This window comes from Sus scrofa, chromosome 5, assembly GCF_000003025.6.
Source record: "Sus scrofa isolate TJ Tabasco breed Duroc chromosome 5, Sscrofa11.1, whole genome shotgun sequence".
NCBI classification, from domain to species: domain Eukaryota; kingdom Metazoa; phylum Chordata; class Mammalia; order Artiodactyla; family Suidae; genus Sus; species Sus scrofa.
Genome location: NC_010447.5, coordinates 97028377 through 97046608, shown reverse-complemented (window position 1 = coordinate 97046608; position 18232 = coordinate 97028377). Strand labels below are relative to the sequence as shown.

The 18232-nt window shown below is 37.0% G+C and overlaps 1 protein-coding gene across 7 annotated transcripts in view; it reads left to right on the top strand.

The window, feature by feature from the left end:
- Nucleotides 1-18232, top strand: part of LRRIQ1 (leucine rich repeats and IQ motif containing 1) — a 292539-nt gene that overhangs the window by 47110 nt on the left and 227197 nt on the right. For 4 of the 7 annotated variants that reach the window (XM_021092795.1, XM_021092786.1, XM_021092789.1 and 1 more), the window contains exon 3: nucleotides 12694-12991. In XM_021092795.1, the coding sequence (XP_020948454.1) occupies nucleotides 12909-12991 (83 nt within the window). In that variant the 5' untranslated portion in view covers nucleotides 12694-12908. Of the gene's footprint in view, nucleotides 1-3155; nucleotides 3332-12681; nucleotides 12992-18232 lie in introns of those variants that run through there. The other 3 variants (XM_021092790.1, XM_021092787.1, XM_021092788.1) reach the window with 3 other exon arrangements.

Sequence of the window (18232 nt, the reverse complement as noted above, 5' to 3'; positions counted from 1 at the left end):
CTTCTGGGCTTCCTCTTGAATCCAGATGGAGTCTTGAGGATGAGAAGGGGCAGCCTTACCCAGAGTTCTTTATCCCGTGTTCCTCTGTGATTCAAAGTGCAAAAACCCTCTGTGGTATCCTGCAGATGGGGCCATAAAGGAAGAGGAAAAAGAATCATTACTGTCATAGGATTAGGTGTGTTTTGGAATTCATTCTAACCGGAATAAAATACTGGTTTCTGTGACCTATGAAAGATTAAAAAAAAATCTTACACTGATCAGAATGTCTGACATTCAAAAAAAGGAAGACTGACCACATTCAGTGTGGATGAGAATGTGGACCAGACTCAGCGCTCATACGTTACTGGTGGGATTGGAAGGTAGTGCAATCAAGTTGCAAAAACATCTAGCAATATTTACAAAATTAATAAGTGTACACCTACCCTGTGGCCCAGAATTTAGTCATGACAAATGAAAACACGTGTTCTCTCTCTCTCTCACACACACACAGAAATCACATGTTCTCTCTCTCTCTCACACACATACATACACAAAATACAAACATTTTTATAGCAACTTAGCTCATAATAACTCATAACTAGAAATAGCCCAGATACTCACCAGTAGGAGAGGAGATAAACTGTGGCTTATTCACACAATGGAATACTACTTAGCAATAAAAATAAATGGAACAACGTGTAGGAATCTCAAACTGCTGCTGAATGAAAGAAATCTTACACAAAACGAGAGTACGTACTGTATGATCTATATGAAATTCTAGGACAGGAACTACTAATCTAGGGGGTGAAAATGAATAATGGCTGTTTCTGGGGTGGTAGAAACAGGATTGACTAAGGAGAATGAAGGACCTTTCTGGGGTTATCTTGATAGGAATATGAGGTTGCATAAGAGTATGTACTGTGAAGGGCATGATTATGAGCTTACTGAATGGTAGGTACATTTAAGGTTTCTGCCTTCATTGTATGTAGATTTTATCTCAAAAGAAAAAGAATATTCTGTAAAATTTTGGTTAATGCCATGCATGCTTAAGTATTTGGGGAACATACAGATGTCTGCAATTTATTTAGAAAATCATCAAAAAATAAGATGGATGAGGAAGTTCCCGTTGTGGCTCAGCGATAACGAATCCAACTAGTATGCATGAGGATGCGGGTTCGATCCCTGGCCTCTCTCAGTGGGTTAAGGATCTGGTGTTGCAGATGCAGCTCAGATCCTGAGTTGCTGTGGCTGTGGTGTAGGCCGGCAGCTGTAGCTCCAATTTGACCCCTAGCTAGGGAACTCCATATGCTGCAGGTGCAGCCCTAAAAAGCAAAAAACAAAAAATAATAGAAAAAAGGATGAGTAGATGGATACTGGAATAGTTAGATAATTATGTGATCTAGCAAGTATAGTTAAAAGTTAATCATAGGACTTATAGTATCTAGGTGATGGGTACATGTTTATTTACTGTAAAATCCGTTCCTTTTATGTAAGCTTGATAATTTTCAATATAAAGGTTCTGGAAAAAAAGGTCTAGTTTGAGGTGAGACTATGATCTTTTTTATGGTGCCTCACATATTATAAAAATTTTAAAAATATGAGTATCTCTTATGTTTGTTATATACCTCTTATCGAAATAATAAAGATGACAAAAGATGCATTCATTCACTCAGTTATATTTTGGGCAACCCATTGTTAGACTCTAACAAAACAGACACAATGGTCTGTTCCTGTCTTCTGTTCTAATGGAGGAGGAAAAGGCATTTATAAGTATTCTGCTAATAAAAAATGTACCATTTATATTGAAAATGTTTTAAATAAAATATTTTTTCATTAAAATTCCTAACACTTCTTGGATATTTTACTTGATTTGAAACATTTTCATATAAAGAATAATGCATACTATGAAAGCAAGTCCTAGAAATAGGTTTTATGGTGCTTCCTTTTATTGAACCAATAGTTAGCAACTTATCTCCAATTAATAGTCTTGATGTCTTTCATGTAAAGTACAGTCATAAGATATTTCTGAAATTAATTAATCCAAAATAAAACCCCCTTGAACAAGTGATCATTAAGAAGCACAATTTAGGAAATTTTTTAAAAACCAAAAAATTTTTTTTCTGAAACATAAGCCAGCAACATCACAAGATTTGTCCTTAATACCTACATAATGTAAATTACATCTGGCATGTCTCCTCACTAAAGCCACAATGCCCAGAAATGACTAAAGTGAATAGCTTTAAGCAAGTTAATTTATAATCTCATCTAGTGAGTGTATATGCAACTGTCAAAAAAGATTAGCCTTCTAGTTACTGACTTTAAATACAAATCCTATTATCTCTATTATTGAAAATGCTAAAAGCCAGTTTGGGACCTAGGACCTTAAGCCCCATCCTTAGTCTTTTCTTTCTATGTTTTTCTTCTGTGAATTTAAAACCTGACATTTTCCCTAAGCTCCAGTCTTATTTCTCTTATAGAATACTGAATATTTTCTCTTTAAACATTTCTAAAACTGAACTTTTCATCTTTTTCCCAAAAAAGTCATGCAACTATCTGCTTTAATTGTAGCTGTACTGTTTTCTCATCATCCAAATGCTGAATCTGCTCCATGCTTCTCTTAATCTAATATAGTAAGGCATTGAATTTTGTTAGTATTTTCCTCAAAATTTTTTCTCATCCCTTTCTCTTTATTCTCACTGCCACCAGCCTAGTTCATTGATCTGATACTGAACTACTGCAATAAATTTTAAAAGTAGAATTTATTGTTGCTCCTTTTCCAATTATTAAAAATCAGAAAATTGAAAAATTTAAAACATAGGGGATTCAGGGCATATGTTTTGATGCTACTGTGAATTAAAGCAACTATTCTTATTTTTTAGCAAATGCTTCTAGTTGCTTCTTTTATTTGAACATGATTCTTAATTATGTATATTATTTTCTCACAGACACCAAAATTTATGTATTTAATCCCCACACTTGCATATTTATTTCATTGTTAATTTCTCATTATAAATAACACTGATATGGACATCTGCATGAATATGTGTCTATGTGAATCTCTAATTTTCCTAAAGATAAATGCCAAGAGGTGGAAATAGTGATTTATTTTTTATTTTATTTTATTTGTTTCTTTTTTTGCCACCCTGTGGCATGTAGAATTTCCGGGCCAGGGAACAGATCCAAGCCGCAGTTGCAACTATGGCAACACCGGAGCCTTAACCCACTGCCAGGGGTGGAAACTTTGTCCTGGCGCCGCAGAGCCACAGCAGGGACTCCAGAAACAGTGACTGAAATAACGTGAACTACCAAAACTGTAGTCTTGCAGATATCCTTCCAAACCTACTTCCAGCAGGTATGAGTATCTGTTTTGTCACTCTTCCAAAAAAATAAATAAATAAATAAAAATCAACATTATCATTTAAAAAAATCAGTTTTATAGCTTGAAATAATATCTTATTTTAATTCTCATCTATTTAAATACTGATAAAGTTAATCTTTTTTTAATGTTTACTGGCCATTCATACTTCTCGTGAATTGCTAATTCAGGTCTTTAGTCCATTTTTTAAAAAATTGAGGTGTATTTGATTTGCAATATTATTGAGTCCATTGCTCTTATTAGAGACTTTGTCTTTTGCCTATTCATTTCACAATAGTTTTATAATCTCCAGTGTCTCAAAATTCTAAATATCTTGTGCTTTGTTTCAAGACAAATATAGCTAATACACCGTTTGGTTATCTAGGTGGTGACTAACTCCCCATATAGCCTAGAGGATCAAGAATCTTTAACTTTCAAGAATTCTAATTTCTCTTTCTCCCTAAACCTATCAATAAGTATCACCAATGATGTGTCCAGCCCCAATGAGGTGTTTCATGGTTACCAAACTATGCAAAGATACGTTTCCCTAAGGGCCCAGCCTCTCGTCTCCACCTAAACCCTATCCTTCCTTCTGAATCAGATTCTGCCTAAACCTTGAAATCAGCTCACATGAATCTTTCCTTTTTTAGTTTATTCTTCCCTTATCCACCCATATGCTCCAGCCGAAAGTCTGGGAGCCTTTGCTCCTTTCTCCTCCTTTATGTCACATAGTCAACTCATAACCAAGAACTCTTAATTCTACTTCATAAATACAATTTAAATTCCCTTACTTATCTCCATCAACACTGCACTATCCTCACCACGTTTTAATTCTGTACTCCATAGACTATGAAGAGCCCCCTCCACTACCCATAATTCATTCCCTCTTTGTAGTCATACTGATATTTTAAAAGGCAAATTTGATCACAGTACTTACTCCCCTGCTTAAAGCTCTGTCAGTAGATTTTGTACTGCACTTAGGTTTGAATCCCAAATCCTTTCCGTGGCCTACAACATCCTGTGGAATCTAGCCACTCTTCATCATCCTCTATCACTCCTCCCTCTCCCTCACCCCCAATCCTTGTCATCCCTAACCTTCTTAATAAGGACTTTCCCATATCCGTCTTCTTCTGATTTACTCTCTTCTCTGTACCCACAAATCTATTCCTCCCATGGGTTCCAGTTTACATGTTACTTTCTCATGGTAGACATCTCAACTTCTCCAGACTAGGCTTCTTTATTGTTGAGGCTCAAAGCATATGACACTTTGCAGTGCTTAGGATCATTGTAGTCACTGCCTAATCCTTGCAATTATTTCTGTAATATATGTTGCCTTTCCCAAGGGCAAATATAATGTCTATATGTTTCCAAGCATCAAGCAGAATGTTTTGCAAAAACAGGAGACTCAAAACATATTTGGCTTAGAAAAACATGAATGCCTGATTTAACCTATGTATACAGTTCTAACTTGTTCTCCAAATTTTTCTTAGGGTTAAATTTTATTTCCCTAAGCATATTTCATCTTTTTCAAGTCAAAGATCATGCTCTATACTTCTCTATAATCTCCATAGTAAAGAACAATTCTGCAAAACAGGAGACATTAAATATACACCAGTTGAGATAAATGTGCAATTGAATAGTCACAACACTGACCTTTTAAAGAGAAATTGAGGAACAGATGGTCAAAACAAAATTTGGTACTGGAAAAAAAAAACAGAAGAGGGAGATAAAAATGTCGCTACTGAGGGTTTATCAATAATGAATTATTAAATTGAGAATATTCTTAGTTCACCAGTTGTTTTATGTTTGTTTTGCTCTTAAATGACACAAGGAAATCTATTAATACAGTAAAGTGGAATATACTTGAATTCATTTCAGACAAGAGTTTGACTTCATTTTAAAAATTACCTTTTTCTTACACATAATGATAAGTATTAGTAGCCATTTTTATTATCCCATCAACTGATTCTTTTAAGGTAAAAAGGCATTAAGGAGTGAGTGATAAGATAAAGAAAATAATAACACTGTATTGCATATTTGGAAGTTGCTAAGAAAGTAAATCTTGAGTTCTCTTGACAAGAAAAAAGAATTGGTAACTATATATGGTGATGGATGACAACTAGAGTTTATTATGGTGGTCAGTTCTCAGTGTATGTGATTATTTAATCATTACGTTGTACACCCGAACTAATATAATGCTATATGTCAATTATATCTCAATTTAAAAAATCAGATTTAAAACCAAAAGCATAGTTACTTCTGAATTGCGTAGTGGTAGCTTAACCCAGTTAGGATGCGGGCCAGCTCCAGTACCTTCTCGCTGCCATAATTAAGCACAGGTGGCAACAAACAAGTGCTGATGGGCAACACTCCCAACCCAGATTAGAGAGTAAGATCTAGCTTTGGGATTCGAGTGGCCATGGGACTAATGAGAGGAATTCCCACTTGGTGGAGCCCAGAGTACTGACTGCACCTAGAGCAAAAGTGCCAGGGGCTCACTTCTTGTCCTCAGACCCTGAGTGGAGCTACATCAGCATTGGTTCATCACAGCCAAAGTATTCAGTGTCTCTTGGGGGGAGGGTACTTTTCCCAGGTGTTATTGGTCATTTTTAGTTACTCAGTTTGGAACTCATCTTTTCTTCCTGCCCTCCACATTTACCTCATCAGCAAAAGTTTTTGTTTTTAAATTTATGGATACAGTGCGAATTCTTCTTTTGAAGCAGTATAGTCATATGCACCCTTGGTCCTAGGTGCTGAGTTCCTGGGTGGGACTCACAATGCAAATTGGAGTTTAGGGCCAAAGGGAACCAATTTGCTCTCAGGATTGAGAGCGCATCACATATCCTAAGAGGGAACTCGAGGGTAAGCGATAGAGGCCAAGCTACGACTCTGGAGGGAAGAGTGGGACTTGGGAGGGGTCGGGAACTGGCATGGAAGATGCCACCTGTTCCACCACTGACCCCTTTTCCAAAGCTCCAGCTGAGTGCACTGAAGCCCGTAGAATAGATGGTGCAAGTGGACTGCTTGTGCAGATTATTGAAGGGACTTAGACTCGTGTCCGAGTTAAACAAGTTAAAACAGGGAAGATAAAAGAGACAGGATCCCCGGCAGAAGCAAGAACCTCTGCAGGGGGATTCCCAAAGAAGAGAATGTGGTGAGACCTTTGAGCTTCCACAGTTTACACCAAGTTTAGATGGATCAACAGTGACCAGGTGTCTAAAAACCAACATCCTGAACTAAAATCTATGTTTCATCTCCTTTGAGAGAAAGCAGGATCATTTCTTATGGAAAACACAGTGAAATCCAGTCACATTGTAGGTGAGTTAGTTAAAATAACAAAGTTGGAGCCAAATAGAATTATCTGAATTATTTTTAAGGGAAAATAACCTTATAAATAAATCACTACATCATTGAAAATTACGCAAATTATAGAAATATGCGTTGTAATCCTAGTTCTTCCAAGTTGTCTCACAATCTTGTTCAAACTGTCTTATTTATAAATGTGACTGATAATATCTGCAGCATGTGACAGGGGTGGGTGAGCTCCTAAAACCATTATCTCTCTCAGAGATATTATTCTCAGAGTAAATAAATCAACTGTTTAAATATATATATTTTGTTCCCATTATTTGCAATTCAGGTAGCTAAAATAAGCACATGTGGATTAGTAAAATGACAGTCATTAAATTGTTCAATTTTCCTAGTTTTAGTGAAGAGCTCATATGGAAAATGATACATGGATAGACAAGGTAAAATAAAAGCACGGTTTCTAAGAGAGTTCTGAATGATATTATCATTCCCTGTAAAACAGTGACTGAGAAAATTATTCTATCTTTATTTTACATGCTTTGTTATATTTTGAGGTAGAGCCTTCAACTATATATATATAAAGACAAATAAACATGCATACTTATCAGTTAGATAGTAGTCCAGATAATGCTCTTAGGCAATATATTTATTTAAAAACTCACATGCTATTGCTGTTAATTTGTGGGGTTTTGTTTGTTTTCGTCTTGTTTTTTTTCATTTCAATTTGATCTCATTTTTTTTCTGAATGGACATTGCCTCTGGCAAAGCCCTAATGATAAACCAGCACCTAACAATAACACATATTTATATGAAAATGTATTATTTAAAAATATATTTACATGTAAATATCCCAAACCCCTGCGTGATTATTTTTTCATGTTTTCCATATATGGAAACTGAGACTCAGAAAGGTTAAAAGGAAATCCATATCATATTAGACTCCCAGTCAATGGGAAATACAGTGAAATCTGTATTTTTGATTTAAATCTGTCTTATTTTGACTTCACCAAAAAATGGAGAACACAGACGTAGAGAGATAAATGACACCCTAAAACTAAAATCATTTTTGTGTCCCTAAATATTTAGAGATTTCAGATGATTTTATTTTTTAGCAGCATGATTGTTTCATGTCTGCCATAGCAATGAGAAAACCGAGCGATACCTCAGTGAGTTGGATTAGGTGATGTGCTTCATTCTCTCTCATTTTAATTAGCTGAATAATTGCTTCAGTTTTCATTTCTCTTTGTCCATAGAGACTTAACGTGAAACTCAAATGTCATTGCATGAAAATCATATTCAGATTTCTTTCCAACATAATCTGTTCTAGTTTGTTCACCAAAATGATTGACAGCTGTCCAGAAAGAACAAAATCCAGACAAAGCCAAGCACTGAGAAACTCTGATCCAGGAAAGAATAGTGTTTCACTCTGGGAAAAAAGCCCACTGATTTATAAGTTAATAATATTTATATGATTTAATATATGTGTATATTTATGCAATAAATGACATCTACTTACATACATTTATATTTTTGTATATCTATTTATGAATCTCCAGTAGGCAGCATTTATAAAAGATATGTGGGATCCCCAATTCTGAAACATTTTATTCAAAGTAATATCAAGAGAACAACGGCATGCATAATAACACAAGAGACTATGCAGAGATGTAGCAATTACAAATTCAAATGTGGTATAAACTTGACTGTATCCTTTTTTACACATAATTTTGTATATTACATACTTCATATGTTTCTCATTGTCTTTGAAATGAGGTTTAGCCTAGTCGTAAGGGTAATTAATTTCTTTCCTAATAACAGAGAGGGAATTATTTTATTTAACTGGATTCAGTATGGTATTTTAAAGGTCATGCAATCACATGGCATATAAAATCCTAACACTTAGAGGCAAACTGCCCTTGACTCTTTTAAGCTGTTTCAAACGATCATGTGTTTGTGTGTATAACATGTGATGTGTAATAGCCAGTGTTTGCCATCTGTAGTGTTGCCCTTAGCAACCGAAAAGCATGTGACAGTGCTTATGTGACTCTGCTGGCCTGCAACAGTGTGTATGTAGTAGGATTTAAGCAAAATGAAACAGACAGAAATAATGACCCAGGCACCTGGAGTTTTCAAAGTGTATTGCAATGATAATGCAGGTTGCTTAGGTAATTCTAGAATCACAACTTCCTCTGTTACCGTCAAAATTAAGAACAAGATTGAAAATTCCATTAAATATCACCATGCTCCTTTAAAGATAGCTGGCGTAATACATTTTCAAAGGAAATTCTTTTTTATGGAGTCCACAGAGCAGTTTAAGTTGAATAGAATAGTAAGATAATGTATATGGAATAGCATGATATAATCATATCTCATGTAAACCATAAGATTTTTTCCACATATATTCTTTTTATTTGAGCTTAAGAAACTTAGAAAAATTAACCCAACTTACTCACTCTATTAAAAACTCTGGCTATCCATATATCTCCAATCAGAGAGGGAAAAAAATCCAGATGTGACAGCATAAGGACCAGTGTCATAGAGGCACATTGTGTAGACAAATATGCTTCCATGACTGTAATCCTTCCATGTAAATTGCAGTGCGTTTAATAGTCTGTTGTAAAAAGAACCATGTTGTGAAGAGGACACCTCTCAAAAGGGAAAGTCTCTTCATTTTTACTATGTTTACGATTTTAAAGAAGATAAGAGATAAATGAATTTTACACGGGACCAAATAGCTGAATGGATTAGAGAACCAGTGAGTAGTACTGTGGTATCTAAGTTCCTTTATATGATTGCCTTGCAAAAGCAGGCTGAAGTACATGATGTTGTATGCATTTCACAGAGGAGAATCTTGAAACCTTAACAGCTTAAGGAAATCTCTCAAGGATCCTCCTTAGGAATTAACTGTGTTTTGAACCTAAGACTTACAGCACACCCTTGCTTGCCACCAAGCCACTTTGCCGGAAGAAAGTCTGTGTGCATGTGTGTTACGTATTGTAGGTCGTGTACAATTGCAAAAAGTAGGCTGTGACTCTGAGCTTCCGAAAAGTCAAACCAGTGAGATAAATATGTGATCAGTTATGTAGCTCTATTTTTTTCTATAGATATTTGCTTAATGTCCCCTCTGTGTCAGACACTGTACTAGACGCTAGAGAAACAAAGGAGGGAAAAGGAGCACTTTTTGCCTTATATGCGAGTTAGGCTTCTCCACAGAAACAATAAGAGAATATGTATATATATTCAAATGCTAATCTGTCTACATACTTGTGTAAATGAGTTTTATTATAACTGTAGGGGTTCAGAACAGACCTCTCTAAAATATGTCACTTGAGCATTTGGATTATTTTGAGTTAAAGGCAGTGAAGACCCTATAGGCTCTAAAGAAACATCCATTGCTCCCTTAACTACCTAGAATTTAAACTGGGGCTTTTTCTAAGAAAAAGTTATACCAGAGATAAATTTTACCTAAGTGGCCCCATCTGTATGGCAGAGTAAACAGCTAGTTCCCAGGCATTCTTTTTTCTTCTTATCCTGTGAATGAGCCTGCTGTCCTTGGAGGCCCCGGGCTCCTATTCCCTTCCTTCGCTCAGGATGGCACATACACCTTGTTTTATCTTCTGTCTTTGAACCTCTCCTGTTGGTGGGGTCTCTGACTCATGTATGTGGCGTTCCTGCATATATGAATTAAAATCTGACTTTTCTCACGTTCATCTGTCTCATGCTAATTTAATTCTTGAACATCCAGAAGAGTCTAGAAGGGTAGAAGGACGTTTTCCTGGTCCCAGCGTAAGGTATTGGCTCACGTATTTATGGAGGCTAAGATGTCCTGTGACCTGCCGTCTGCAAGCTGGAGGCCAGGAAGGCCAGTAATTAGATGCCAGTTGTAATTTGAAGACCTGAGACCCAGGAGCACTGAGGGGCGAAGACTGAGGTCTCAGGTCCTGTCAGAGGAAGCACAGACACCCTCTTCTTCTGCCTGTTTGTTCTAATCAGACCCTCGAAGGACTGGTGGTCGCTCACCCACACTGGGGGTGAGGGGTGGGAATCTGCTTTGTTCGGTCCATCCATTCAAATTCTAATCTCTTCCTGAAGCATTCTCGCAGACACACCCTGAAATAATGTTTAACCAGATATCTGCACCTGGTGGCCCAATCAAGTTGATAAATTAAATGGACCATCACACCTTGGTGTTCTTGCCTTGCCTCTATAATCATGAGTTCGTGGAATTACAATGTCCTGCCCTCTTAGTCCTTGATGAAATGGCAAAAGAAAACATTAACCAAGTGTTAGTTTTATTTTCTCCATCCCCAATAAGAGTACCATGGCATAATTTACCCCAGAACTATGTCTTGCTCCACAGTTATGTTTCAGTGAACGATTAAAGTAATCACAGATAAATATATCATTTATATATTTATTATTTATAATCTATGTAAACTATGGTAGGAGGTATTTGGTTTTATAAAGTAAGAGTGAGATGGGGATTGCCAGATCGCTTTAGGAATGAGGGAGACACTTGGCTTCAAATGGGAAGGACAATGAGGTAAGTTAGTAGCTAGAAAGTAAAGTAGAAGAAAGGCAGGAGTTTGATATTTTTGTTTAATTTTTATCAGGGAGGAAGCAATTTTCCTCTGCTCTCCTATGTTCTTCTGGCTGGTCTAAGACTTAGATTGCTATGAGACAGATCAGCAGGAAAAAAAAAAAAAAAAAAAGAGTCACACAAAGTGGAAATGAATCCCCCTAAAACTGAGTTTCCCTGCTGAGGTTATGATTAACCTCTCTGTCTAAAATTTTATGTCCAAATTTTATTTTCTTGTCCCAGCTCTGCTCCCCTCAAGATTCAGGATTTTCAAAGAAAATGGGGGATTGAAACCAAGCAGACGCTATGGGGCCTTCCTAGGTGCTGAAGACCTTTTGTGTCTTTCATTTCTTCTTTGTAGGAAAAAGACTTCAGTTTCCTAGGCCTTCCCTGAGTTCCAAAGACCTGCACAAGCAATTACTAATTAAAGAAGTGAGAGAATGCAGAAACAAAGGAAAAGCAGTTAAGCATGAAAAGTAGTGGTGGCAATAGTTGAGTGATAAAACAGTCCTAGTTCCTCTTCAAAGGATATACAAAATAGTGTGACACACACCTTTGAGGTGTTCTGCAGAAAGTAAGACCCCCACCCAGGTGGAGTATAGCGACCCCAAGCTGAGCACAAACATTAGGCCCCAGACAGGTTGGAACCAGAAGGCTGATGATTAAGATTCCCAGAACATCACCCTGTTACCTCACCACCAACCAATCCGGGGAAACTCACGCACCTTGGAGTCTTCACCCCAAGTGTTGCCTTTAAAAACCCTGAAAGCCATCAGGAAATTCAGATCTTGAACGCCCGTTCTCCTTGCTTGGTGCTTGCAATATATGCTATACTTTCCTTTACCACAAACTCACGTCCGTAAACTGGCTTTGCTGTACGGTGGGTGAGTGGACCCAAGTTCAATTCAGTAACAGAAATGTAATGAATATATACACATGGGAGGGACCATGAGAACTAACTCACCCAAATGACAGAAACTTCCACTTTAAATACCAGCTTCAGCTCAAGGCAAAGGAAGATTTGAGGGGTGCTAGTGTGGGGCCTCAAAGAAGAGGCAGGCAACTGACACAAAAGTGGAAAAGCACTGGTATGATAAATGTTTGCCGGGCCATACAGAGACAATGGGATATAGAAAGACACTTTAACGAGCAGACTTTGCCAGATTCCTCTCTGTCTACCCACCGTCTTCATGCTATAGTTGTCTGTGGTGATAGTTCTCTTCTTGGAATAGGTCTTCCTGAGTTTCTCCCACATCTTTTGGGCTTCGATTCCTTTAAGCTTGAGATAATCTGCATGCCAGGTACAGTTTGGGTGGCAAATTGTGTTCCCTAAACGCTTTGCTTAGTTTTGTTTTTTTAAGGTAAAAGAATCTTCATTAGATATAAGTGTTGAGAAGTGTGGAAGACTGTTAATTGGCCCCTAAAGGTTATTCTCGCTCTCTCTCTTTTTTTTTTTTAGATAAAATTTTAGCTGAGCACATAGCCACTCAACTGGAGACTACATCTCTCAACGTCTCTTGCAGCTGATGGCGGCCGTATGACCGACCAAGCCGTAGCCAATAGTATGTGAATGAAGGTGACCTTTGCAACCTCTGGAGGTCTCAAGGTGGAGTTTTGTGCCCTCTGCTTTCACTCTCCTTCTTCCTAAAGGCTGGAATACAGAGGTTGTGGTGACTTGATTCAACCATGTGGAAGAGCAACAAGATGAAGGGGACTCGGGTCTGCCAACAGATTCGGAAACACCAGCAGCTCATCTCTAGGCACAGTAGGTAAGAGAAATAGCATTTATCTCATTATGCCTTTTTGTCTCTTTCCAAACTGCTTAGCCCATGCTTGACTAAAATCGGAGGGATCCAGTGGAGAGGGAGCCCTTAGAGGTTCGTAGTAAAAGGAAGAGTTAAGATTAATTAGAAGCTGTAAGAATTAAGAATGGCACTCTATATTACCTATGAGTAGGAGTCACCAAGAAGGAAAGGCGGGAGCCTGCAAGGGTAGAGGCCTTTTAGGTAAGTATTATGGATCTGGCGCAGTATGAGGTGCTTTTGCGTAATTTATCTCACTTAATATTGATAATGTTCCTGAGAGTAGGTGTTATTAAATGAGGTTTTTAGAAGCAAAGAGCCAAAAAGCCTTTTTTTTTTTTTTGGTCCATTTCTCACAACTATTAAGTGACTTATTTGGTGTCCAAAGATAATGTACATCATTCCTAAGTCTTTGCATATTTTATTAATCGCTCAATGAGATAATTGAATTCTTATTTGAATACTAATTCAAATATTAATTTACTTAAATATATATCCAACTCAAATATCTAATACACTACCAAGAAGTAGTTTAAAGGAATATACTGTTCAATATACTAGCATATAAAGGATTACTTATGCTTCTTCATGCTCATGATTAAGGGGAATTCTGATTAAATGTGATTCTGCCTCAAGTCCAAGTCCTACATCTAAATGCCTTTGTTTCTTTGATAGGTCGTTCTAGCCAAGCAGCCTCTACTTTATTCTTTAAAAACAGCATAGTCAGAGGCTGCTCATTTTACAGACTTCTCCAGCCAGCGCACTTTTGTAGATTTGAACGTACTTTTCAGAACAAAAGTTATGTCATCTCTGTCTGCCCGCAATAAATGGTACTAACAGTTCTACAAAATGGCATAGTATTTCTACAAAATTATAAACATATAAATTTAGACATAAGCTTATATATAAGCATATGAAATTTAGATATAACCTTTCATAATCTGCGTTGTTCATAAGTAGAGGAGCTTTTGTGCATGTGACAGTTTGCTCCAGGGACTTACTTGGCAAAAAGTCCTGTGACCAATGGCTGAATGGATACAACCCTCAAAGTATAGAAACAGCAGAGGTTACTCTGTCTCTAGATTGCTTGTTTAAATCCAGGATCTTTTTATTTCCTAAATGCAGGACACTTTGCAAGTTACTTCATGGTTCCAGGCCTCCTTTTTCTTATCTCCATCAGGGTACCCACTAGAAAAGTTTGTTGTGAAGTTTAACAGAGATAATTTATGTAATTACTGTGGAAGAATATTCAATATATAGATTGGTAACAATATCCTAAACTTCTTAACCCTCGTTTACATATACACACAATCAATCATTATTCAGTCTAGGTGTTGTTTTGTTTTTTTTTTTTCTTAAGAATAAGCATTAATTCACACAACACAGTCATTAATAAAATTTGGAACTTAGGAGGCACTGTTAAAAACACCTTTGTGAATGTGAAATACACTCCTAAAATCCTAGGAACAGATTTGTAGAAAGTTGAAAGCTCACATGTAAAATGACATTTCTATACCAAACTTAAGAACTATAGTTATCTTTGTCCTAGCTTAAACTTTTAACATAATTCCAAGAACTATAAATATGTCTACCCATATACTCATAAACACACACACACACACTAAAACACACACAGAATGGGTGTGAAACTGGAACCTTTAGGTCGTTCTCATTTATGTCCATTGATACTGCTCATTGCTGTTGTAGGTGTGAAACAGACAGTTGCTTATGTGTGCAACTTGTTCATGTCACTCTCTCCATATAAACTCTAACACCAAATTTTGGCGGTAAGTTATGGGTGATGGTTAGAATAAAAACTAAGCTCTGAAAAAAAACCCCAAAAACAAAACAAAACAAACAAAAAACTAAGCTCTATAGCTCTATAGCAGGAGACTAAAAACAACAGTAGCTTTAAAAGGTGCTTTATTTTTCTTTCAATTCATAGCCTGTGTCTCTGTTCCAGGGCTGGTATGCCATCTCCACTGTTAAGGACTCAGAGACTTTCTATTTTGCTGCTCTTCCACCTTAAAATACTGCCCGTATCCACAGCCAGCGCACAAGGTCGTTCACCATCCCAACCCCCACCCCTGATCGCTAGAAAGGGGAAATGAAAAACAGGGAAGGCATGAGCTTTCATTTTTATGGGCATTCCCTAGTTGTGGGAAACGTCACTTCCATTTACAGTAATTGACTAGCAGCTAGTTGCACATTAGCTGTAAGAGAGTGAGGGGATGTAGTCTTTATAGGTGGACATGAGTGCAGCTAAGAATTATATAGAAGTGAGAACAGGAATTGGCCGTACCTGTGTTGGTCTCTACCACAGTTTGCCAAAGCTGAATCCATTTGAATCCAAATGTTCTGAAGTTGCTGACCAGCTGTTTGCCAACCTTCTTTACTTATTCTGAAAACTGTTTATAGAATTAGGATTGTGAGAAAAAATAATTTGAAGTTAATTCTTTCATACCTCTTTTAATGCCACATACTGAGTTTTCATTGTAAAGGGGGAAAAAGCATAAATAAAGCTCAGGTTAAGGGTTCAGTGTGGGAAATTCTCTAGGCAGGGACAGCAAGATGTTACTGTGGGCTTAAGGAAAAGGAAGTAGGAAATAATTCTCAATGTCTTTTCAGTATTGATAAGAATCTACAAAGAATGTGTTGTATCTGACATCTTTCTCTCTTTGCTGAGAACAATGTGTCAAGTGAAACAGCAAAAAAAATAAGATAGATAATAAGATGCAAAAGAATATGGACAGAGAAAAGCATAGCAGATAACATGGGTTTTTTTTTTTCTGTTGAGGAAAATGCAAGTCATTATTTCTTTCTGCTTTAAGAAAAAAAAAAAAAAGACTTGTGCTCCTTTTGAAAAGCATGTGACTTTTGATTAATAGAATTTATAAAACTAATCCAGATCCTGAAGCGCTAACATTTGATAGAATAAAACAAAATACGGTCAACCTTTCTAAAGTCTAGTGCCTTTTTTGGAAAAAAGGAGCCAAGCTTGTTTAGGATTTGGTTGTTACAAATAATCATATAGTTTATTTTAATTTCAATTTCTTAATCAAATTTTGATTCAAAAAACATTTAGTGCCTGACAGCCTCTGCAGTCAGTCTAAGTACTCCAGCTTTTGTATCTGAAAAACTAGCACGCGTTTGGCTGCTCTGAAATACACCACCTTTCTCCTGGGTTCTATGGAAGTAAAAGTGCATGCTGTGCAGACAGTGGGCTTCCCCCTCCATGTAAAACATGGAGGCACAGGAATGAGCAGAACTAGGGATCAAAAGTAAAAACCAATCAGTATGAAAAAGGAAAGATTAGAAAGCGCTCAAGAAGGAATTAGTGAGTTGGAATGTTCGAATGAAGAATTATTCTAGAAGGCACCAAGAAACAGTAATGTAACTTTTTTTTTTAAATAAAAAATAAGAAATACAGGATAGAAATAGAAATGTATGGGCTTTAGAATTGATGAATCATTTAGCTCACAAGCAGAAAAGAAGAGAATTTCTAAGGTTAGTGATAAACATAAAATGAAAGTCAAGAGATCAAAGAAACTGATGCCTTTTAGCCAGAAAAACATGTTTAAAGAATGGCATATCAAATGCCACTCTCTTTGGACAAGACTCATGACACTGTCTCAGAGGGGGTTTTCTTCTTGGAAAAGGTAGTCATCAAACAAGAGATAGAAATTTAGTGAAATTTAAAATGTGGTTAACTTTCCACGTGAGACTACAAATCAATTTTAAAGGAATTCAAGAGTTTCTACACATAATTTCATGAGGCACCAGGATGCTGAAGTCACTTGTACTGCCACTGAACTTCACTGTAAGTTGGTTTGGAAATTATAAATGTCTCCAGATAGACAATTGAAGCAATGAAGAGGTGGCAACAGCTGACATGTTGCCATGGTAACATTTCCTCCCCAGCTGAGAAAGCTATACAGAAGAGGATGTAGGTCAGAAAATGTTTACTCTGACCAAACAACTGCATATTAAAATCAAATGGTCTTGTAAACATCATATGACTAAGGAGAATTGAGAATTCTAGTTGCAGGCTATTAAAAACAGATTGATTCATCTTTGGGATGATGTAGCAAGTTGCACTGTGAGATAAGAGGTATTCAAGGTCAAGAATACTCTCTTGTCTGCATATTGGCAGTTCAATTTAAAAAACTGGGGTCATGATAAAACTTTTTTTGATGGGTTTAATCTGAGTTCCTTGAAATAGAGATATATTCAATTGAAGAATTCTTCCAGAAGGCAGTTCACTTCACAGTGAATCACGCTGGGGTAAGAAGAATCAACTCTATGCCCAATAAATATCTGTTGGTTATTAATTCAATACCCTCATTAATGACCAAAATTTCTGAAATGCAATCGAATCCAGATATAACTAAAGAGAAAGAGATAATGAGGGTGAGACATGAAGGAAGGGATAGAGTAAAATTTGGCAATAAGCCAGAGGCAGAAAGCATGAAAGAAAGAAATAACAAAAGTAGGAGGGAAGAAATTAAAGAAGGAAGAAAAAAAGAAGGAAGTGAGGGAGGAAAGACATTGGGAAGTAGCCTTGTCTCCCTGATAGAAGAATGAAGGTGACATCTGCAAGACAGTGGCTGAAATGAAAATTTGTGGTTTGCCTTCACCGCATCCATCAGCACCCAGGCCATCAGACAACCATAACCTTTCTCCTTTGGGGAATTCACACTTTGCATTTTTATTAACTTTGGTTTGGATGGGGTGGACTGGATGCCCAGTTCTAAGAGTAGTATATGATAGGCTTAGGCTAATGGCATACCTCATTCTCTGCTGAACCACGTGATTAACTCAGGGATAGGCAGATGATCTAATCTGAGACTGTACTTATATGTTCTTTGGAGTTTCTAAAAAAGAAAAACTCTTTCAGTCTTCTCCTGGAGTGGCAGTATGAAGAATTGAGGTCTCTCTACGGCCATCCTAGGACCACCAGCGAAATGGTTGAAACTAGTGGAAGCTGTCTGTTGAAGCTGAGATGAAGATACCCCTAAGGGAAGATGAACCAGGACATGGATCAAATGATATTTCAGCCTTGAAGCAAAGCATCCAAGAAGGCAGGGCCGCCCATGGACTGTTTAGTTGCAGGGGAAATTACAGTCTTTATTTTGCCTAAGCCAATTTGAGTTGGATTTCCCATTTCTTGCTTTGGGAGAGAATTTTGTTAAAATTCCCCTTAATTCC